We start from the raw sequence: 22949 nt of genomic DNA, 5'->3' as shown, positions 1-22949 counted from the left end.
GCCAGTTTCCATCTCCAAAATGCCCTCTCTTCCTATAAATTTCTACAAAGTAATTATTACAGAACAAACCTGTGACTCAGACAAGGAAGACTGTAACTCAGTTATTTCCTTATGCTTCTACTATGAAAAAAATTAACTGCTAGACAGAATCAGGATACAATCTCACTGCTATTTCAGAACCTCCTGAGGAAATACTGCTACTGCTAGCTAACTAAAATATAACACACAGTAAACACTTCAGGAGCATCTTCCATTTCAAAGCATTTTAATGACATGCATATCACCACATGCAATTTTAGATATAAGACAATCAAAGAAAGAGATAGAAGATAGGCTTGTATTTACAGATATATACTATTTTTAAATTACTAATGTGAGATTCTTTAAAAGCTACTATCCAGAGATATTGAGTAATTGAAAGTGCCAGGATTACTATTGCTTAGCTTGGCTGAGCAATTTATTTATCTCAAAATGCACCACCCAAATTAGAGGAATTCTTTGAAAATGAAAATTCATATTATATGTTCAAAAATTTCATCCTCACATGGGACACAATAAGATTAACACTGAAATAATTCCAGTCACAAAAGCATATGTTTTCTGTCTTTAAGGAAAAAGGTGGACGACTGAGAAATACTTTGACTGTTCAAATTGTTTCTACCTAAATAATCTTTTTTCAGGCACAAAAATTTCTCATATCAGGGGGAAAAAAAAGGAAAAAAAGCAAAAAAGCTTCATTTTTACAGTAGGACATTCCAAAATTTTATACTGTAAAACACTGTCCCAGTGTAAACAAAATAAAGTTATATTTAGCACTTCTGAGCCACCTGCAGGCAGCTCTAATCTGGTCTTTCTCGCTGCAAAATAACATTTGGACACTGGAAGTAAAGAAACCCAATATCTGAGATCATTAAACTAGTAATAATGACAGATGGAAACTGATTTACAATCTGTTCCCATAAATCCAGTGTCACAGAGGCGTCACTCACTAATAGGGTAGCTACCAGCAGAGTTCAGAAACACCCCAACACATTTTTAACACAATTTATACTACGTAAAAATGTATCCTCCTGTCAGCCTAGCACATACTGGACAATTAAAGTGCTACCTCCGAAAGTACAATACCCAGATATCTCACACCCCAAATCAAAATATCAAAGTCATGACCTAGCCTAAATATTTCACCTTTAGAAGTACTTATTAAGCATAATTTCCATGTGGACTGAATGGAGCATGCAAAGGTTGGAGAGCTATGCAAAGAGATACCTTAAATTAGACAAAACCATCTGTGTACAAAGGGAATTTGCACTGCTCCTGGTATTTTGAAGGTAAATGAAAACTCCAATACAAATGTAACTGTCTGTAACTAGCAAGTGTCTTCATTATCCAGCTCAGGGTGCAAAATCCATGTTGCTCCTCCTGCTGCAAAACCTCTGACTCCAGAACCCAAGTCTGAAACACCTCTGTTTCACTGGATCAAAGCATCAGCTGCCAGAAGCAGAAAAACACTGGCAGGAGATTTTCTGCAATCAGTGATGACACATCTGAATCCCAGGGAGATACACCCCTTTCTACAATAAGCTGTCTACTTCATATCATCAGCACTAAAGCTGAAAAAAATCATGTTTCCAAACACATCATCCTAGATTTCCAGTAACATTGGGAAAAGAGAGAAAAATTTTATTCTGGGTATTCATCACATTTGAAGACAAGACTGAAGCATTCATCCTCACTGGATGGGACACATTTTCTTCATTCATGAAGTGTTATCTGTTAATGTGACAAAGCTCGTGCTGTTTAACAGCCCCATTCCATCCTAAATTCCTAAATAAAAGCTCTATGCATTAGATAATAGCTCCCAACAGTTCATAAAAATACTGTCCTTCTCTGTGGAGAATCATTAAGGTTTTAAATTTCCTCCAACTTCTGGAGCACTGGATACCATACAGGAATAGTGGGATAAATTTGCAAGGACAGAAAGGATCAATTAAGTTGCTACTTTACAGAAATGCAGTGTAACTAGCACCATGGTTTGGGTTTTTTTGTTAACAGCCAATACAATCATAAGACTTTGGAAAAAAAACAGCAAAAACATACACAGGTAAAAACCAGCATAGGACTACCTCCCACAACCATTTTCAACATTGTACAAATTTAGCAACACAAAATATATGGAATTAAAATAACTAGCCATCTATAAACATTTTTCATTAAATATTATCCAATTAATAGTATATGCATTATGTTTAAAAGTCTAGAATGCAAAAAAAAAAAAAAAATCTTCCTGCAGAAAAATTTCCTAGCAGAAGGTCCTACATAACTGAAGAATGGTGGAATTTCTGGTAGAATACAAGTTTAAGAAACAGAAGTTTTGAAATTACACAAGGCAAAGTGCTAGAAATTTACAACTTTAAAACAGTGACATACTAACTTTATTCAGCAAGGACAGCTCATGGTTTCCAGTAAGTCTCACGAAGACAAATTTGTTCCTAATTATTTTGAGGCTATTAAAATAACTTTCATTAAATTATATAGAAACAAGTTAATGTACCTGTAACGGGTATCTTTGGATTTTCAGTTAGTTTTCCTGGATCTGCTACTGAGGCTCTAAATAATGAAGCTATACAAAACAATGAGCAGAAGTAATAACCTATAAAAATAAATAAGCATTTGTTAGACTTTTTCATATGTGCAAAGTACACTATATCAAAAAATACAGATGCTCCAGAACTGAGCTGGAAAATACTCAGCCTTCTCATTCAATTCCAGATATATTTTTGATATTAAGTACACAACATTAAGTACTTCCCAATAAATACAGTGAAAAAAGCAGTAAACAGCACCAGCAGGTGCTACTATGATCATACCACTGTTTTTCTGAAGTTTCTCCACCATCTTACCACACAAGCACCAATCATACCACACCTCAAAGCCTCCATATGGACAATATTCCCAATAGCACATCTTTACCTTGAAGTTTGTTGCAGCCATAATTCAAGACTTTTCCCCAGCAAACCTATCAGCAAAACTTGTATGAGCTAACCCACACAGGGACATATGACAAAACTAACAAAATTTAGTTTGCTGCCAATCATCACTACTGTCACACCGAATTCTTATAGGCACTCGCAGATGTGAACCTGGAATCCTGTCAACAAGTTCTACATACAGGACCTGAAAGCTACATTCAGGCTTTTCACCAGTTTCCACAAAAACAAGTTCTACAATAACGCCTGCAAAATGAAGTGCCGCAGCTTCTCAGAACACAAAAACGTAGGATGCATCCACTACGCTTACCCTTTATCTTTTGTCTTTACTTTCACCCTAGTTTTTATTTGATGATAGGATTTTTTTAAATGTACATTAAGTAGAGATAGTACTTTATTAGTAGAAAAAGGGTATAATTACTTACACAAAACTGCCACAACTGAAATATTTCCCTCTTCATAATGAGGAAAAAGGATGACCTTTGGAATGAAGATCGTATTGTACAGCCAGACGAAGATAATTAGGCCCATACAGCACCAGCCTTGAGGGTCAACCACAAAGTGAATTCGTTGCCCCATTGAACACAAACAGATAATAAATTGTCACGACCCAGGAAGACAATCCTAAAGAGATAAATAATTAAAAAAAAAAAAAAAGAGTAAATTATCTAGTATAGTGCAACCAATATGGTTCATACATTCAAATTCGTACATTCAAGTAAGAAAGAAAAAAACTGTAGCCATTGATTTAAGGAATTACATAAAAATTTACAAACATTTTGCATACATTTTTTAAGCACCAGGTAGCAAAACATTTTGTGAATTCATTAATTAGTTATATCTGGCTAAAAAGCAACATTTATCACCAAGATGCAAGTAAAAACACTACCTGGGAAAACTATTAAGCCATAGGTAAAACAGCAACTGTCGGTCAGGTGGCAGCAACAAAGAAAACTCTTCCACCAAAGTAAAAAGATTGTAAAGCAACTAAGATAGATAAGGAATTACTTATGTTCCACAAAGATTCACCCCACCTATCTATTACAATTTCCCCCTGTATTTCATGGTTGTTCTCTTAAAGCTTTTATGCTAAAACAGTCAAAAGCATCACTAAGAATTCGGGGTTTCCTTGCTTAAAAAAATGTCCTTCATGACATTAATAGCAAACCCTAACATCTTTCACATAGATTACTAAAAATATCACACAATAGAACATTTTCTATTAATCACATTTAAAACATCAAAGTTTCCATCCTTACACTTGAGTGGGCTGGGTTCCTTTTGGTTTTAGACTGAAGAAACCTCACCAAGTCCTACAATGTGAACTTCTGAGCTTCATAAACTGATCTCAACAACACAGCACTGAGTCCTAACCACTAATCAGCACAACTATGATAGAAGGGATTATTACTGTTATTTTTTTGTCAGACTACTTTCATACACATATTTTATTACTGCAATGCACACATAAATCCCAATCTACTCTCTTACCCATTAGTTTCCCCAGTTTCCAGGCTTCAGGAATCTTGTTCCATTTTTGATGGTTTCTTTCCATTCCTTTCAGTTTCTACTTGTTCCAATGAAATTTTGTTTATCAAACATCTCTGTTTCCAAGGGTTGTGCTTACTTGTTTCATGTTTGACTGTTCTCAATTGCATTCAAAATTTACTTAATACTATTCACAAATTTCATTGTCTTTTCTTCTTTTAAATATCTAATCAAAATCAGACCCAAACAAGCTGTCATTTTTCCACATTTCTCCTTAGTGTTATTTATCACCCTTTGTTATTTTTTAATGTAACAGTGTTCCCATTCACGTATCATTCAGATCCCCACCCAAGTTCTTGCAGCTACAGAAACTCCCATGACAAGAGGAGAAGCAGACAGAGCCTCAGCTTGTCCAGACGGACATGTCAAGCCTCTGAGCTCCAGCACGAAGAGGACAGTTCCTGTTCAGCCTGCAGCTCTATCTACAGAGCAGGTTCTGAGCCCTGGCAGCACACATGGACAGGAAGCTCGGTCCAAGAAAGCCTCTGAGCCATCTGTGCCTGAGTCCTGCGGCAGTACCCGTACTGGGTATGAGGAAAAGCACGGGGTAAAGAACAGCGCTGGGTCCCTGCTTCTGGGACAAAGGCACCCCTGCTGGCCCACCTTGTCACCTGGCAAAGTATGCTGCTTACAAGGGTCCAGGGTCCTGGATACCACAGACTGACTGTTACTGAGGCTGGTAGTAATCTGGACCTTAGACTATTACCCTTAGCTGCTCTTCCATTCAGGCACCATGGACACAGCCAGGGGAGACCAGGAGTTTACCAAGCATGACTACACAGTTAACAGGGTGTTGGCCAAAGTCTAGTAGCCAAGTGGTTCATTCATGCTGCTGATGAAGGGGAAGAACTTGGAGAGAAGCAGACAGATCCTGCAAATGAGCACGTGGTCGTGCAGCATTCACATCCATAGAACCTTCTATGAGGCTCAAAAACTGAGGGTGAAGGGGAACAAGATCCACCTGAAATTACACGGGTAAAAGTACCTTTGCTGAGAGGCTGGCTGGGGAATGCTTAAATTAAGAATGATGACAGAGGAAGGTGGTGACCTCTGAAAGAGCAAGGAAGTTTTGGTCACAGTTTGCACGCAAAGGATGCAGAATGATGTGGAAAACAGAGATCTTATAATCAACCAAACCAAGGTGAAGCGGGGCTGCACCAAGTGTGTGCACACAACTGACACAGGAACACCACTTAGGTGCACTAGGATAGAGTTAGGAAATCCAAGGTCCTCCTAGAGTTGAATCAGGTGAGAGAGATGAAATTCCAAGAGAGACTTGTACAGGTACATGAGCAGCACAAGGAAGGCTAGAGAGGAAATGCCAGCCTGCTGCTGAAAGTATCAAAATCATTCAAAAATGTCAAAGCACCTTGTTTATCTTGCTCTTTCATGGGTAAGACCTGCCTTCTGGAATTCCAGATCCCTGAGACTCATGGGAAAGTGTAGAATACAAAAGACTTAGACTGAGCGAGGGAGGATCAGATTAACAAATTTTTAGGTGAACTGGACCTAGCACTTCCATGTGACCTACTGAAGTGCCAACCTGAGTGCTGAGAGAACTGGTTTTGTCATTGTGAAGTCATTCTCAACTATGTTTGGAAGTTTTATGCTGATGGGTGACATTCCAAAGGATTCAAGAAAACAAGTGTCAATGAAAATACTGCTTTCAAGGACAAGAAGGAGGAGCCAGGCAACTACAGGCCTACTAGCCTCACCCTGGTCTCTGGGAAGGTGAAGGAAACAATCCTGGAAACTATTTTCAAACACGTGAAGGACAAGAAGGATACTGGGAGTAATCACCATGAATTTACAAAGGTAAAATCATGCAGACTAATAGAAATATAGAGGCCAAAAAAACCCAAATGTAGCTAGAAACACTGATGACCACTGAGAAATCCATCTGTTTTCCATCTTACCAGAGCAGAAGAGATTCCATGACTTCACAGCACTTCTTTAGAATGGGAAATAACAGCTCAACAAACAAAATGGAGAGATATAATTTTATCCCTCAGTAACTTTTGCCTGCATGACCATATTGAAGTTTATAATTTGAAAATGATGTGCCTATGGGAAACCTCAGCCGTGCTCAAAACCATATCTTGGATGGCAAAATCCAGAATTAAGCAAGAACTACGCAAATACAGGCCTCACTCTCAAGACAGGGGGTGATTTTTCATCTTCTTCTGTATCTCCTGATAGTGTGATATGCAAACAACCATTATCACTTGTTTGAAAGGCAGCATGTAACAGATTACTTTCTATTCTGCTTTTGAAACCCCACCTTACTGAGTAGAGGTGTCTCCAAACTGACAAGTTAATTCTAACTAGCATTTCTCAAATCTCAGTTCTAGGCCATTTTACAATTTTAATATATATTTAAAAGGATGTAAGAGTTCAGAGAAAGATCTGTGTAAAACTGCAGTACTGCCAGTGTATTTCACTTACACACATTTGCTTCCTGTTTCCTATAATGGTAAATTAAGTTTTATATTTTTTCTTATACTTCAGCAGCAATAGCAAATAAATGATGTCAATATACTGACTTACCCTGGCAAAGTAATTTTTTTCCCCTCTTTCTCTTGGTTTATGTCCCATGCATTAATACATAAAGTGTGGGGAATAAAGAAAAAGTAAGAGCTCCAAAATCAGACAACAAGGAAGGAAGTACTAGATTAAAATTTAAGTCATAAACAAAGTGAATGCATTAGTCTTTCAAACACAGTGCCAAAAAAAAGAGATGACTGATCTCATATAATTCTGTTCTTCAAAATTCAAAATTTCTGATCAGAAAAACTACAACATGCAAAGAAAAAAACCCTATGAGAAGGTTAACAACAAATATATGGAAAGAAACATATATCCGTATACACTCAGGATTCATACAAGCAATGAAATTCTCCAAGCAAAGTAATTTTCCAATTAAGTAATTTAGGAGAAAACAGAGAGCACTAATGTTAGAGCTTTTGTGGTTTTCTACCCTAGTGCCCTAATTTATAGCTATTTCTTCTAAATAAATAACTCAAATACAAATCATTTGAAAGCCAACAGTAGTTGTGCCTATGAAAAGCTTCAGCTGCACCAAAACATGACTGAGTCTTTCCTACACTATTGGGAATCATTCTTGCCTTTCCAAAAAATACTTTTATTCCAGGATGCCTGGACAGCATTTTTTCCTAACCCTTTTCTTTCTGTGCAGTTCCACTAATGGCATCATAAACTCAGTACTTTGTTCACTACAATCACCTGCAAGAGGACCCTTCGTGTGACATCCACAGAATACTGAGACCACAGAATGAGTCAGGCAGGTGGAAAGTCAATTCCAAGAAAAGAGAAAGCTCTGTGCTAACCAGAAATGTTAAGGTGAAATATAAATTGCTTTAATAGACTCATTTGAATGCAACCTTAGGAAAATAAAAAGTATACCATTTTACATCAAGAATGTCCCAAAACATATTTAGAAAACTGTATTTCATAAATACACCCAACATGAGCAGTACTCAATTTCTCAGCCTAAGAAGCACAACAGTCTGCTCTGGGGACATCCTGTTTCTTGCACATTCATGGGTGCTGCACTGATACACAACTAGAAACTGTGCCTCACTGTAGCCCTGCTCCTTAAGAAAAATATGACTTCTGAAATCTGACTTGCAGAACTTTTTTCATAAGTCCTTAAACAAGTGCAGAACAACACAGATCAGTAACTTACTGTATTGCTCGCCATGAAAGACAATTTTAAGATTCCACACAAAGTGAACAATACTATGCTTCTTAATACCTATTTTGAGAGTGGAAAAAACACCACTTTCTAAAAACACTGTATCCTAAGCAAATCAAAAAAAAGAAGAGAGAGTAGAAACACAAGAGAGCCACACTTCTCACAATATTTGTGCTAACTAGGGCAGAGCAGCAACAATCAACAGCCTTCCCCAATTTCTGTATCCAGCTGCATTTTTACAGCAGTGACCTCCCTGAAATCTAAAGAATTACTGCCAAAGATTACTGATACTAAAACAAAAAATACACTTCAATGGGAAAAACCAAGGTGGACTTGAACCAATCAACTGACCTTTTTTACAAACTAGATTTTAAGGAACTCAAGTGTCAGAACAGAATTGCCATTAAGCTTTTTGCAACACTTCTGTTTAACAAAACAGAACAGGTATCTGAATAGCCAGTTAACATAAGCAACAGCATATTTGTGCTCTGACAAAATCCCACACACCGGGCATTTCTTGTGTTTATACAATGGATGGTTGCAGCAGAGACCTTGGCACAAAGCAGTTGTTAGGTGGCTGTTGACAGGTTTGTTGAGGTAGGCAAGACATTCCCACCCAGTTACTTTTCACTGATAGGATCTAAGGAAGCATACCTGTAAACAACTACTTCATTTATAAAAGATGTCACCTGGGCTTGGAGAGGGATGTGGCTTGACATTAACATAGTACACCTTACCCTCCTTATCACAAGTCCATCAAATCTATCTTCACCCACTGCTGACCAAACAGCCACTTGAAGACAAATAAAGTACATTACTTTGAGAACATTACTGTTTGGATCATCAGCCAGAGGCGAACGAAGACCTGCTACGTCATCTGACTAACTACTAGAGCTGGGAAGTGAAAGTGTGAAACCAAGGGATGCCAAGGCCAATGCACTTCCTTGTGCCGCGCTGCTGGAGCACACAGCTAATCAAAACCTCGTGCCTCTCCTACTACCACCCCAATACCAGCAAACACCCTCCTTCTCTACAGAGCAAGAGCACCCTGGACCTGCATGAAAGCGACAGCACCATTTCCTTATTTCACAGCTGGGGAGATACCCTGGGCAATTCCGCCCAGGGTTTCCCTACCCAGCTCCACGCACAGACAACAGCAGCGCTGGAGGGGAGGCGCAGGGATGGAGGAAGACCAGAAGGAGCCCGCCGGCCGCGGCGGGGCCGTGTCCGAGGAAGTGCCGGTATCGCCGGTGCCACCGCCGCCGCTCGGCCGCCCCCCGCCCCTCCCGCCGGCCCGGCCCGCCCCGCCCGCGGCGCCGCTCCCGGGCCAACGGGGGTCGCGCGCGCCGCCCCCCGCCCGGGCACGCGGCGGAACCAACCGTGGGCTTCCGCCGCTCCAGCCGCGCGTGCGCGCTCCGAGCGCCCCGGCGGGCGGGACCGCGCCCCTCAGGGAGGGCGCGGCGGAGGCAGAGCCGCCCTTCGAGCCCGTCCGAGCCGGCCCGGCTGCCTCTCACGGCCGCGGAGCGTGGGCGTCTCGCCTCGTATGCGAGGGGTGGGCGCACGGCCGGCACGGCAGGGGTCTCAAATGTGCTGAGTGTATGTAGCAGCGCCGGAGGAGCCGCTCTGGAGGGCTGGTCTACCATGCCCAGTGGACTGGAGATGTCACTTGCTCGTTCCCGAGCACAGACTTCAGCCACCATGAGCCCTTTTCCGTACTTCATTTTTGTAGAGTCCCTTTGCAGTCCCTGTGAAAAATGAGCCCTGCAGGCAAGGCTTCTGCCTCAGTCTCCAGGCTGCTCCTAGGAGAATCTGGCAGCTGCCACAGCTAGGCCTCATAGCTTGAAGTTGTATTAACTTAATAGTATAAACTGACTCTAGCTTCCTTAAAAGAGACTTGCTTTACCATGGCTTCACAGTAAGTAAAAGGCCCCAGCTCACTGCAAGGAGGAGGACATCCCCCACCTTGCAGATAAAAACCTCTTGTCTCTTAGAATCTTAAAGCCACACATGAAGAAGAAAATGCCTCTGGACTATGAAGATAACATCAGAATCCCAATACTTTCAACACATCTGGCAAAACCCTGCCATTTTCTGGCAGAGGTGGTTGTAGCAAGACCAACCCCTGGGACACCTAAATCAAGAAAGAATCAGCTGCATGGTGACACCATAGATTTATTGCTGTTTTCCAGAATAGCAGCATGAATGTGGGTTATGTGGTGAGTGGTCAAATCATGTTGTATATAAATGCCTGAAAGGGATAAGAACTGTTTTTTAAACACAATGTGCCCTGATTTGAATGGGACGCTTCATGATCATGAATGAAGAACTATTCTTGTAATTCTGTGCTTTGCATCCTTGCCTCTCCCCTCAATCAGCTCAGACCAGTTGGAACATTTTTATGACATTCAGGTCGCTTGCTGTGCTGTGCCCCTTGCTCACATGGAGCCCTTCCTTACCTGTCCACAGAAACCAATCTTCATTTCAAAAAGATAATTCAGACCTGCAAGGGATTACCTTTGGGTAAGAGCCACAGACAGCTTGTAATGGACAAAATTTTCAGTGTTCCCAGCTGGGAATCATGCCTCGAGCACCCATTGCTGATGAACATATATGATCTTTTGGCTACCTAAAGGTACCCCATCTGTCTGAATGGCATAGTTCCCACTCTAAATTGATGGGCTCTTACCCTGAAGCAGTTTTCCTTCACAATGATGGATGAAATGGATGAAGAGTAATATTGTGAAGACTACCAGTGCCAAAAACTCACCTTTATTACTGATCAGATTCTTCCTAAAACTTAATTATAACATGATTTTTTTTTTTTTTTGGAGGGGGGGGAGGAAGAAAAAACCCCAACAACACCAATTTAAAAAAAACTTACACAGGGCAATTGTTAGCATTTCAACCTAAAGTTGCTCTAATCTGAATATAGATATTTGTAGCAGAAACTGGAGGTTGTCTGGAAGGAGAAAGAAGCATAAGCAGGTAAATCAGAGAAGATCAGATCTTTCCGAACAATCAATATATGTTAATAGGAGCAGGTAACACTGAAAATAATGGACTTCTTAATGGGACTTAATATTCTATTAAGAGGGAAAAAGAAAAACTGAAGCTGTTCTTTTACAAATATTTAAAAATAACAAAAACTAGCCTCTAACTCTATTCTGTGACAAATTTCATATATATATATTTGTGTCAATATGTAAAATACCTAATAAGCTGTGAAAATTTTTCACTGATTTGAAGAATTAATTTTGATGGGAAAAAAATCCAAAGCCAAAACAAAACAAGAAATTTAAAGGAAACCATGTTCTTGGGAAGTAAAATGGAAGTATAAGAAAAGAATATTAGTATGAGCAATGAAGGTATCATATGGAATGAAAAAGAATCAGTAATATTATCTTCCATTTGAATGCCAAGCATTTGCATTTCTGCAGTGGTACACAGATAATGGCCAGTCTTTAGACCTGTAGTCCTGCCAGCCAGGTTATATTTTTTCTATTCAGGAATGTGATGTAAATGTAGATTGTGGAACAAGAGCAGTGGACTTTTCTGGCTTAGTCATAGCACAGCAGTCCCCTTCTGTTGATGCTTTTTTTTTTAAATTTTTTTTTTTTATTATTATTTTTGAGAAAGCGCTTTGCAGGAGGAAAAGCAGGCAGTTGTGTGCTGGACTTCTCAACTGAAAAGTCTTGACCTATAGATATTACCTGACTCTTTTGCCAGAATATCAAATCCATATAGATAGTTAATGAGTCTTTGTCATGAGCTACTTTCTGTGTGGAAAAATATACCTATGGGAGTCCTAGCTTTGCATAATATGGATTTAAATAAAATCCAATACGGATTTATTACAGAAAGATTATTAGAAGTCTGCAAAATTATTCACCTTCTTCAGTGCTGAATATTGCACAGTGGCATAGAATTCCTCTTGGATTTTCTGATGTCTGTGTTGTGTTGTTGTTGCTGTTTATAAATTACCACAGGAGCCACCAGCTGTCGTCTGATAAATTTTATTGGCACTCTGTAAATATTAAATCAGCCTGCTAAAATCAAGCCATGTGCAGTAACAGCTGAGGCTCTGTTATGGGGAACACATGCAAGAAAGAAGTGTGCACTGTGACTCCCACTAATCTTACAGCTTACAAGCCCCTTGCTTCTTGAGGCTGTTCTCCAAGATTCATTTTTAGCCCAGCTGTGCCCCTTGACCAACATGCAGAAGGGATATTTTCTGTGAACAGATACATACTGAGCTGAGAAGTCAGCCTTCTCAGCAGTACTCAGTTTCCTGGGTCCTCCTAAAATGTGTGGCTGCTGCTGCATTTCTGCAGCAGCACTGCATTGCTCACTTACTTGTAAACCTTGGTGACATACATAGAAGACATTTGTTAACTCTAGAATGGGAGCAGAATTCTTGATGTCATGAAGATCTACATCATGAAGAAAAAGGTTTGTGTCAATGAAACAGCATGCTGAAACAAAGCCTATTGTGGCTCACAAGTTACTATGTGACATATTGAGGAAGAGGCTATAGGAGTTAAAGGAAAATGTGTCTCAGGTTCCATTTTCTCTCTTACTTGATAGCCAGAAAAATCAAAGACAAGGTATATTTTCTAATCTGCCTGCCTCAGTTGTAGACATGGTGAAATCTCCTGATCCTTCAGCCCGGATAGATTAAGTGGGGTACTAAGGCAGACCAGGCAGTAGTCTAATTTAGGGAGTTAATTTTCATCTTAGGCACTTTAATGGTGTGAGGAGTTCTGCTCAGACAGTGTCCAGCTGCAGATGTCCTAGTATTAGTTCTTCTAATGCCTCTCTTCCTCCAAGACTTGTTGTCTAAACACCAGGCAGGGCAACAGATGACTTGAATGTTCCACATCTCTGCAGTGAAATGAGTTTGAAAAAGCTTCCGCAGATACAACCTTGTTCACAGGGCAGCTTAGGTACATGCCTCCTCATTTTGAACACCCTGACTGTGGGCTGCAGCCACCAGCAGAATGTCAGATTAAATGACTGGTAAAAGCAGTAGTTAAAGCAGGAAAAATGAAAATGCATCAGAAAAACCCTTAAAGAAACATCAGGCTTGCCCTTTTTTATTTATTATTGTTGTAATTATCATTATTATTTTTATACTTTTTATTATTATTGTTATTATCATTACCATTATTGTTGTTAAATCAGTAGTAGTATTTAACTTCTGTTTCATTTTTTAATTTTCAAGTGAAAATGCAGTTTGCTGATGCCATGGAGCCTGAGGTGCTCTAAACAGGACAATTTTGTTCTCAATAAGGACAATTAACCTTTTATTAATATTCTTGCATTAGGGCCAGCTACAGAGTCTTTTCATCCCCATTCTTTCTCACTTGAGCAGACGGATTGTGCAGAGCTGTCAGGGAGTGATTTCAGGTGAGCTGAAGTTGGTGGTTACGTACCAGATATCCAAGGAGTTAGGTTTCACACAACAGAAAATGCAAAATATTTATAATTCATTACCAGTGTTCCTGTTTCTACTTCTAAACTGTCTGATGGAGGACCTGAAGTAGTGCCAGTTCCACACCTCTTGAAAATGCACCATCTGGCACAGCACATACTTCTGGGTACATTGCGCAGAATCTGCTGTTCCAGATGGATCCCTGCAAAGCCGTGAGATGGGATTCGTCTGAAAATCCTCACAGAGCTAGCTGATGTCATAGCAAAACCTCTCTCAATGATTTTTGAGTGGTCTTGGGAATTCAGAGCAGTCCAGCTGACTGGAAGCTGGAGAACAGTGGTTTTTAAGAAGGGCAAGACAAAGAACTTATCTTGCAGAAGACAGAAACTGCAGGGTCCTGTCAGTGACTGCTAAAGTTATGGTGATTTTTCAGTGCCTGATAAAGTTATGGTGATTTTTCTGGGAGGTATTGAAAAACACCTGAAGGACAACACAGTCATTGGTCACAGCCAGCATGGCTTCATGAGGAGGCAGTCCTGCTTATCAAACCTGATTTCCTTTTATGACAAGTTAACACATGCAAGGGATCAAGGAGAGACTGTTGATATATTCTTTTTAGGCTTCAGCAAAGCTTTTGATGGTGTCTCTCACAGGATCCTTCTGGACAAAATGTGCAGCTTGATACACACATGTGATGGGTGAGCAGCTGGCTCACAGGTCAGGCACAAGGGGTTACAGTGAGTGGAGTGACATCAGACTGGGGACCTGTCACTAGTGGGGTTCCACAGGGCTTCATCCTCAGCCCAGTGCTCTTCAACATCTTCATAAATTACCTGGATGCAAGACTGGAAGGGATACTAAGCAAATTCCCAGATGATACAAAACCAAGAGGAGTTGATGCCCTTGAAGGTTACGGTGGCGCTGCAGAGAGGCCTTGAAAAATCGGGTCTGGGCAATCACCAACCGTATGAAGTTCAAGAATAGAAAGCAGTGCAATGGAAAGGGACCTAGGGGTCCTGGTCAGTGAAGCTGAACATGAGTCAGCAGTGCCCTGGCAGTCAGGAGGGCCAGCCCTGTCCTGGGGGGCATCAGGCACAGCATGGCCAGCCAGGCAAGGGAGGGGATTGTCCTGCTCTGCCCTGAGCTGGGACAGTCTCACATCCAGTACTGGGGGCAGTTTTGCTCACCTCAATATGAGAAAGATACTAAGTTTTTAGAGAGCATCCAGAAGAGGCCAGTGAAAATGGTGAAGGGTCTAGGAGGGAAGTAGCCCTTATGAGTAACAGCTGAGGTCACTTGTCTGTTCAGCCTGACTGAGGAGACTGGCAGGAGACCTCGTTTTGGAAGACAACTTCCTTGTGAAGAAAAGGGGAGGGGTAGACACTCATCTCTTCACTCAGTGGTGACCATTGACAGGCTCCAAGGGAATGGCCTGAAGCTGTGTGAGGGGAGGTTGACGTTGGATATTAGGACAAGTTTCTTCCCCCAGAGGGTGGTTGGGCACTGGGACAGCTCCCCAGGGAGTGGTCACAGAAGCAGCCTGACAGTTCCAGAAGTGTCAGTCCAGAAGACAACATTCTCAGACACATGATGTGACTCTTGGGGATATCCTGTGCAGGCTCAGGAGTTGGACTCGATGATCCTTGGGAGTCCCTTCCAACTCAACATATTATGATTCCAGACATGATTATGCAGCTGGCAGAGAGCTTCTGTCCGAGTAAGGAATATTGTTTTGCTCTTGCAGCAAGGAGTGAGTGAGTACATTTAGGAGAAAGCACTGCAAGCAATTTCACCACCTGTCAGTAAAAGATAGTCAGCTGAGAGCCATGAGGTTAGTTGTGAATGTTTCATAGGTGGTGAAAAAAGCAGAAAGCACAGCACGAAGTGCAGCTTCCGAGACTTTTCCTTAGAATATATGGTTGTGCAGAATTCAAAAAGAGTTTAATGTATTTGATGTATTTACAGGCATTAAAGCTGGTTGCATTAAATTCACACTTAATGGAATAGCCTGGACTGAAGACTTATTTTGCTAAAGTAGTAGGAAAAAAACAACACTTCACTTATTTTCTGTGCAACACACCCATTTGAAAAAGAGACAATGGGACAAATAAAAGGGCAGAAGTGTAGAAACTCTGCTTGGAATTGATTAGAATTTTCAGAGAACTCTACAACTGTAAGTAGGTTTGCACAAGGAGTGCTCTTAAATAGATTGCATTAACAGCACTTATATTGTCAGCATAGCTGTCCTGGAAAAGCTTTCATTACAGAATGCATGCAAACTCTTGAACAGACACAACTAGGGTTTGTTGCTATAATGTTACTACTGAAAGCATCCATACAGTGATACGGATCACACCCCTCACCTTTCTGATCCACAGTGTTCTGCTTGTAGAGGCAATCATTATGCCCAGAGAGCAAAATCCCTTTAGGCCCTGGATAGAATATATTCCTAATTTGGATTTTTTAAATGCTGAGAAATCTGATCCAATTAACACATTGATTGATTTTGCAAAATACTGTGCTAATTACATGAAACCGGTCATTGCTGGGTTAATTAAACATGCATCCAAAAAACCTACAGCACTAATCTAATTAGCAATTACTACAGCTGTCATTACCTCTTTTCACCTACTTTTAAGCTGTGCAAATTCACACTAAGAATCTCTTCCTGCAAACTCCTTACATGAATAGCTTTCTTTGACTGCAGTAATGCTTCAGCACAGAGAAGAAGCTTTAAAAATTAGGCTGAATACTTTGCAGTCCACAATGTAGCTTCTATTCAGACATCATCATGATAAACTCATACTATATCTGTCCATTTTGTCGAAATTACAAGATTGGAAGATTTTTCTTTATAATTGACACGTGATTTTACTGGAAGTGTATGTAGGTCCTATCTTCAAGTAGTTCCTGCAAACCTAAAAACATACTCGCATTTCAGAAAACAAAACAAAAAACATTCTTATATATTCAGACAGCTTTAAAATGTGTCAAAAATTCGGAGTAAAATAACTCAGAACACTTGGTTTTTTCAGATTAAAAAAAATCATCAATAAAAAGAAAAAGTTTGAGAACTTTAATGCTGTGTGTGCTTTTCTTCCTTAGACTTGATTAAAAATGTACACCAATTTTCACACACAATATAGGGACTATAAAGCCTTGATATCTAATTACTTGGAATGGCATCGTATATAGCATATAAACAGCTATATATTGTTTTCACATCTGTCCTTCATATAAAAGAATAGAGAGAACACTTGCTTGAGTTTTAGTACAAAATTTTTATTATTTAAAAACAGGTTTATATGTAACGAAAGGTAACATATATTAGTATACAACTAATCTTTAGTTCATTCACTGCAAGTGACCTGCAAAAGCAAACAGCTTCACACCCAGTATCAGAATATAATTCAGATGCAAATTTTAGTAAATATTCAACATGGGCCTTGGACTCCAAAGCCATGCTGCACATGTTTTCTGAAAGAATATTAAGATATTTCTAATTCAATTGCAGTTCAAATACAAGGAATACTCCAGCCCTTGAATTTGATCTTGAATAAGCTAAGTCAATAGTGATTTCCAATACCCTAAAAAAGAGCTTGGACAGTTTAACAACAGTGGCCCAGATCTGAGAGCAGATTTCCAGAGGACTGAAAAAACTGGCATAGAAATATGCTGAACTCATCTCCTGGAAGCTGATCTCTGTCTGGTGTGCCAGGTCTGCAAGAGAAATCCAGGAAGAAGCAGCTGGAGAGAGCCGGAAAGCCAGCAGTTCAGCTAATAGTCACTAGTGCTGTGTTGCCTAGCAGTAGACTCCAATGCTTCCTAGCAGGGCTCTCTCAGCTCTTCCTGTAAAGTTGTTAAGGTATTGCTGTAATGATAAAGCCCTTCTCAGATTTTCTGTCACATAATTGTCTTTTCTGCTTTAGTTTAAGAGTTGAGAACATTATTTAAATTTTATCTTACATTCAGTGACAATGTAAAAATTCATCAGACTGGAAAATGTGCATTGTCTTTCCACAGTGAATTTAAATAATAACAATCATGTATTTATCTGTGATGTTTTCTGTAGGAGTGTGGCTTTTTTTTTTTCTCCTTCTGCAGTTGAACACTTAAAGTAAAAATAAAGGTATAGAGCAAATGCAGGCATGTTGAAAAGAGAGCAAGTGGTTTCTATGGCAAAATACCCCTTGCCATTATCTATTGGTGTAAATTGTGTGGTATATTAGTTTTCAATGAGTACTGAACCCCAACTGAGATCAATCAGTATGGCATTAACTAGTCACATCTTTCTATGTACCTCATGTCCATTTATGTTTTATACTCTCCAGCCATTGTCTTGCTGTAAAAGTAGACCTGTTGTTGTAGGGAACAGACTAAAATCTCATCTTTGTTGCCAGTAGAGCTATATTGGTACTTCTCACAAGCAAAGACAAGGAAAACAAGTCAACATTCGGGTTTTGCACAGATAAATCACGTTAATTCAGTGTTTACTAGCATCCTAGAAACAATGATAGGAAGGGTGGAAAATTTTTAAAGTTTTCCCTTGTTAAAGACCTTTCCACATAAGCTCAGTGATTTCACCTCATTTTCCTTAACAGCTGCAAGGAAACATTTGTTACACTTTAGGTGAAGTTATTGTTGAAACAGAGATCATGTAGAAAGTCTACATTTTTAATGTTTTTATTGTACTAGAGTGATGACAGCTTGTTTGAATTTTTTCATTGGCAAATTCTTATGATCAAGTTAAGAGGTACTTTGCGCCAAGTTAATTGTGCTCATGTACATTTTCATGCAAGTCTGACAGTAGAGATCCAGTCACAGGGTCTTTAATCTTCCGACTTTCACATTTACACTCTTCTACAATCATGATTTCTTTGACCACTGGAACAGAATCAGTGCAGTTGAGATCCAGGCGCTTCATGGAGAACTTGCTGGGCAGGCAACGAGAACAAAAGGTATAAAGATGATCTTCTGAACCAGGAACATGAAAAGAACTACATTTTCCAAAACACAGATTATTCTGCACTGTCACCTTCTCACAGCTGTTATGAGTAACACCCTGAAACAGAAAGCAGTTTAATGTTACCGATGCAGAAATAGCCCATGGACTTTGCTAGAAGACATGAGAGAGGAAAAAAAAAAAAAAAAAAGCTACTGCACTAGCTACTGCACTTTTTTCTTCTTAGATGTGAAAAGACGTGGTCCTTGACAGATCATGATTACAGAAACACAGAGAATTGTTGGTGATTTCCAAGGAATACAGCATTTATACCTATACTGTTTGCTTGTCATACTGTTATAATGTGACAGAATGGCTTCATCTGTGTATGGGACAATTTACCAGTTTTCCAAAATTCTTAGCAGAATCAGTTTTTCTAATTAATACAGAAGAAAACAATCCTTGCTTAAGTGTAGGAGAACAACCAGCTTTTCCTGTAAATCCTTGTTCTGAGAATCTGTATATGCATACAAACACACACATACACACACACACACACACACACACACACTTGTGTGTGTGTGTACACATACATACGTATATCTATAAATAGAGAGAGAGATGGTAATTCAGATCTACCAACAGTTGAGATGTATATTTATTGAATGGATAATTACTCATCAATTTCCTGCTTGCTTAGACCATGTCCAAATATCTGTGCATAAAAATAATAAATAACTCTATAAAAATTGAGTCTGCGGCTTTCCAGTGCTGCAGTTTAGCAGTTTGCCTCATCAAACTAAACTTTTTCATCAGAGTCTTTCAGCCACTTTTGAGAAAGTGTTCTGAAGCCCTTTGACTAAGCCACTTAAATAACCCATGTCCCTTTAGTTGCTGATTACAAGAGACGGGGGAAAGGCATGTTTGCTGATCTTGGATACTTGTTCTTACCTGGGCAAAAGGCAGGGTTCTGCAGTTTTCTTGGTGCATTTCATTGGTCTTGATTGGCAGGACAACCTCTTCAGATGCTGAATTTTTCTTTAACATGAAATGGTCCCAGAATTTCTTGGCGTCCTTTCTGTAACGGACTTCAGACTCTCTGTTGCTGGAATAGTGGGGTGGAGAGAGGTTTTCCACAGGAGAGGTCTCTCTGGATGCAACCCAGGTTCTTGGGTTATGGTCTGCATGGAGTCCTGCACTGGGAAGTATGAATCTGGACATTTTTTTCTCCTCTTTCTTCTCACTTCCAGATGCTGTTTGTGGAATCGATACAAAAAAGCTTGGTACTTTCAGGGTCTCTTCAGTTCCTACTGGGTTCTCACTTATCCGCTCAGGAGAACTTTGACTTCCAAACAGATTTTTGTTCAGGTAGAGAAAGTGCTGAAATGGCCCTCTGCTTTTCCTTCGCTGTGAATTTCTCTGTAGCTCTGTGGCTCCAAGACATGAGAGCACTAACATCTGAAGGAGAAGCAGTGACATGATGCTGGAAAGGGCAACCCTGTAGACCTGCTGCTATTGCAGTGAATGTAGTATGCTAGCTTTATACAAGAAGAGATTATGGCAGAGGAGAGGAGGGCTCAGGGGAGACCCTGGTGGGGCTAATTGCATTCATTTACTGTAGATTACAATTATGATAGGCAAGTTTGTGCTAATGAAATTCTGCTTTCAATCTGAGTTATGTGTATTAGAAGCTCCTATCTAAAATCTAGTAACCCAGGATGTTGTGGAGGACAGAAGGAGTTAACGGGGGGGAAATGTTTGGATAAGGTGTCTAGTTTAGGCTGAGGAATTAAGTAAACATTTGAGGTTGTGTATTAGAATGTTCAGTGTGGTCTCCATTGTTTATTTTGACTTTCCGTTCCATACAGCCAGAGACTGTCAAAACAGGGAGTGTTATTTCATTACAATAGGAAAAGGCAAGCTGATTAAAGTTTGCTGAAACAGTAAGCTCAGTCTGAAGACTGTGTTTTCAAAAGTTAAGTCTAAGTTTGGACTTTCAGGTTTAGGATATGACCCAAGGTCTGCACAACTGGCAGACTGCTGCTCAGACAGTCAGAGGAATCTATCAGGAAGCACTAGTCCTCGCTTCATCTTCCTCACAGCAGGTTTGCAGCTGCTGGAGTACAGACATGTCACCAGCACCGAGCAGAAGGTCTCAAGGGGAAGAAAATCTGCTTTCTGGGTTTTCAAAGATTCTCTTACAGTGCCACATCCTGTTCAGGCACCAAAGCTACTCCAGACATCCTATAAAGTGATAATGATAAATGAATATTTAAATAAAATGTGTTTTAAATGGATATTTATGATTCTAGCTATCAAAGTCTCGACAGAAATACCTAAAGACTACTAGACCTTAAAACAGAGGCATCTTTTGCATAATTACCATGTTATGCAACACGTAAGAAAAAATAATCTGCTGGAGCAGCATATAGAGAAAAGTTTTGGGAGAAGGGAACGTTATTTTCAATAAACATTTCAAACAGTAATCCTAATATTAAAATACAAAAAAGAAATTCTGCTTCAGATAATTTGCCATTTAGGTATGCTAATCTTCACACACTCCTGTTTCTACGAAACTCTATCAGTAGACTCTAAAGTTTGTATTATTCCTGAAAAATTGTGTGTACTAGATGTATGATGTTACTTGACTTTAATTTCCAGGGAATTAATTTCTTGCCTAGAACTGCACTTTGAATCCACACATCGTATTTTGTTCGCCAACAATTTGAACTGAAGCAGTTGACTTTTGTAGGTAAAATACCTTGAATCTGATATGTATTGGTAACAGTCACTCAAAACTATTCAGCAATGCCTTTCAAACCTGAAATTTGGATTTTTGAAGCAAGATACATATTTGCAGGTCATCTAAGGATGTCTCTGATAAAGCACAGAAAAAAATTAAGTAAATTGTAGAACTGTAATGATTTGGCTTCCCAGATTACCTAAACTAAACTGGCCTGGGTGCAGTGTAACTGTTAAGAAGGAATGTATAAAAATCTTAGTATTGACATATATGTAGAGATGTTTTGCTGCTTATGTTACATTATAGTGCAATGGTAATGAGAAAAACCTCTTCAAGATCAGAATCCATTCCTGGTACATACCATTCTGTCCTGTAACATACAGGATGAGAAGAGAAGCCTTTGAGACCTTCAGATGTAAATGTACAAATTATTATTTACAGAAGGGTAGGGAAGAAGACTGAAGCAAAGTGGTGTCAGCAAGTCACTCTGCAAGCTGCTCTGCAACTCAAAGGCTGATAAAAGAGCTCTCATCACTACTAGGTCAAGCCAGTTCTAGTTTCTGGTGTTGGGATGGTGTTACCTAAGATCTGATGAGACCAAAAAGCAGCATGCCAGCTCTGGTTCTGCTAAGAAAGTCTAACACTGTTCCTTCATGCCTATAAAAATATGCTATGGCTGCTTTCCAAGAGGCAAAGGTGTTAAGATATGGATTGCGGTACATCTGGGCATGGTTTTCAATATCTAAATACTACCATAATCTGTTTTGAAGTCAGCTGCCTATATAACTGTGTAGAGGTAGCAGGTCTCTCCTCAGCCTCTCTGCTTAGGCAAGAGCCTGCCTGCATTACAGGAAGGCATCACAGCTCAGACAGCAAGCTCAGATAGTCATTCTGAAGTTAAAAATAGCAAGCATTTGCAAGTCTCTTTGTGGTGACATTGACTGCATAGACTAATAATTGACTACTGGCATTGGACTGGGCACATAATCATTATGTTTCAAATAGACCTAATCTCAGCTTTCTACCAAAAAAACCCCACCAACAAAACCAATGCTGTTTCTTTTCTAGAAACTTGTATTCCTGCCTGATTACCCTTTCATATAAGCATATCAGGTTTTCACTGTTTTCTAGTAATTAAATCTTAGAGCTATATGCAACAAAGTCTTTCAAGCAGGCTTTAGTTTGCCTTCATAGTAGCAATTTATTCAGGACATTCTGTTTTCACTAGAAATAGTCACTGTGAATGTTTGCCCATCCTTTTAAAACTGTCAGGTCTATAGATGATGAGTGCTATGCAAATGCAAAATGGTATTATTCATTTGTTTCAAAGCTGGAGTTTATTCAGTCATTAATGGACATTATCTACACTGCCAGTTGATGCCTAAAAATAATTCTTGGGCAGTGCTTGAATTACTTGCCTTCTGTTGAGATAAATAGTCTCATCATACCATGATTGATGATAAAATCATTAAAATTGATTTTATATATACAGTCCAATTTAATATCTTGTAATTTTCAAAACACATCTGATGTAGACATACTTGTATCCAGATATATCTTTCACAGACCCCATATGAAGACCT

General features: G+C 39.6%; 2 protein-coding genes across 5 annotated transcripts in view; both read right to left on the bottom strand.

The window, feature by feature from the left end:
- ZDHHC21 (zinc finger DHHC-type palmitoyltransferase 21) overlaps positions 1 to 9698 on the bottom strand; it is a 36526-nt gene extending 26828 nt beyond the window's left edge. Inside the window, exons 1-3 of one of the 4 annotated variants that reach the window (XM_059873273.1) lie at positions 9630 to 9698; positions 3413 to 3611; positions 2552 to 2650 (exon numbers count right to left, since the gene is read on the bottom strand). In XM_059873273.1, coding sequence (XP_059729256.1) covers positions 2552 to 2650; positions 3413 to 3566 — 253 coding nt within the window. In that variant the 5' untranslated portion in view covers positions 3567 to 3611; positions 9630 to 9698. Of the gene's footprint in view, positions 1 to 2551; positions 2651 to 3412; positions 3612 to 4478; positions 9491 to 9629 lie in introns of those variants that run through there. The other 3 variants (XM_059873276.1, XM_059873275.1, XM_059873272.1) reach the window with 3 other exon arrangements.
- A 7527-nt stretch (positions 9699 to 17225) lies between these two features.
- Positions 17226 to 20122, bottom strand: CER1 (cerberus 1, DAN family BMP antagonist). Its single transcript, XM_059874123.1, has 2 exons — positions 19575 to 20122; positions 17226 to 18743 (listed from the first exon to the last, which is right to left on the bottom strand). The coding sequence occupies exons 1-2, from the start codon at positions 20100 to 20102 to the stop codon at positions 18450 to 18452; spliced, it is 822 nt and encodes a 273-aa protein (XP_059730106.1). The 5' UTR covers positions 20103 to 20122; the 3' UTR covers positions 17226 to 18449.
- Positions 20123 to 22949: the final 2827 nt, after the last annotated feature.

This window comes from Haemorhous mexicanus, chromosome Z (assembly GCF_027477595.1).
Source record: "Haemorhous mexicanus isolate bHaeMex1 chromosome Z, bHaeMex1.pri, whole genome shotgun sequence".
NCBI lineage: Eukaryota > Metazoa > Chordata > Aves > Passeriformes > Fringillidae > Haemorhous > Haemorhous mexicanus.
The sequence above is the reverse complement of the archived record's forward strand: the minus strand, read 5'-3'. Positions and strand labels throughout refer to the sequence as shown.

Bases quoted from the DNA above. Each gene is read 5' to 3' on its own strand.
- CER1 (XM_059874123.1), bottom strand. From the start codon at position 20,102: ATGTCACTGCTTCTCCTTCAGATGTTAGTGCTCTCATGTCTTGGAGCC. The intron at 18,744-19,574 runs GTAAGAACAAGT...TTTCTGTTTCAG, and splicing joins GAACCCTGCCTTTTGCCCAG to GGTGTTACTCATAACAGCTG.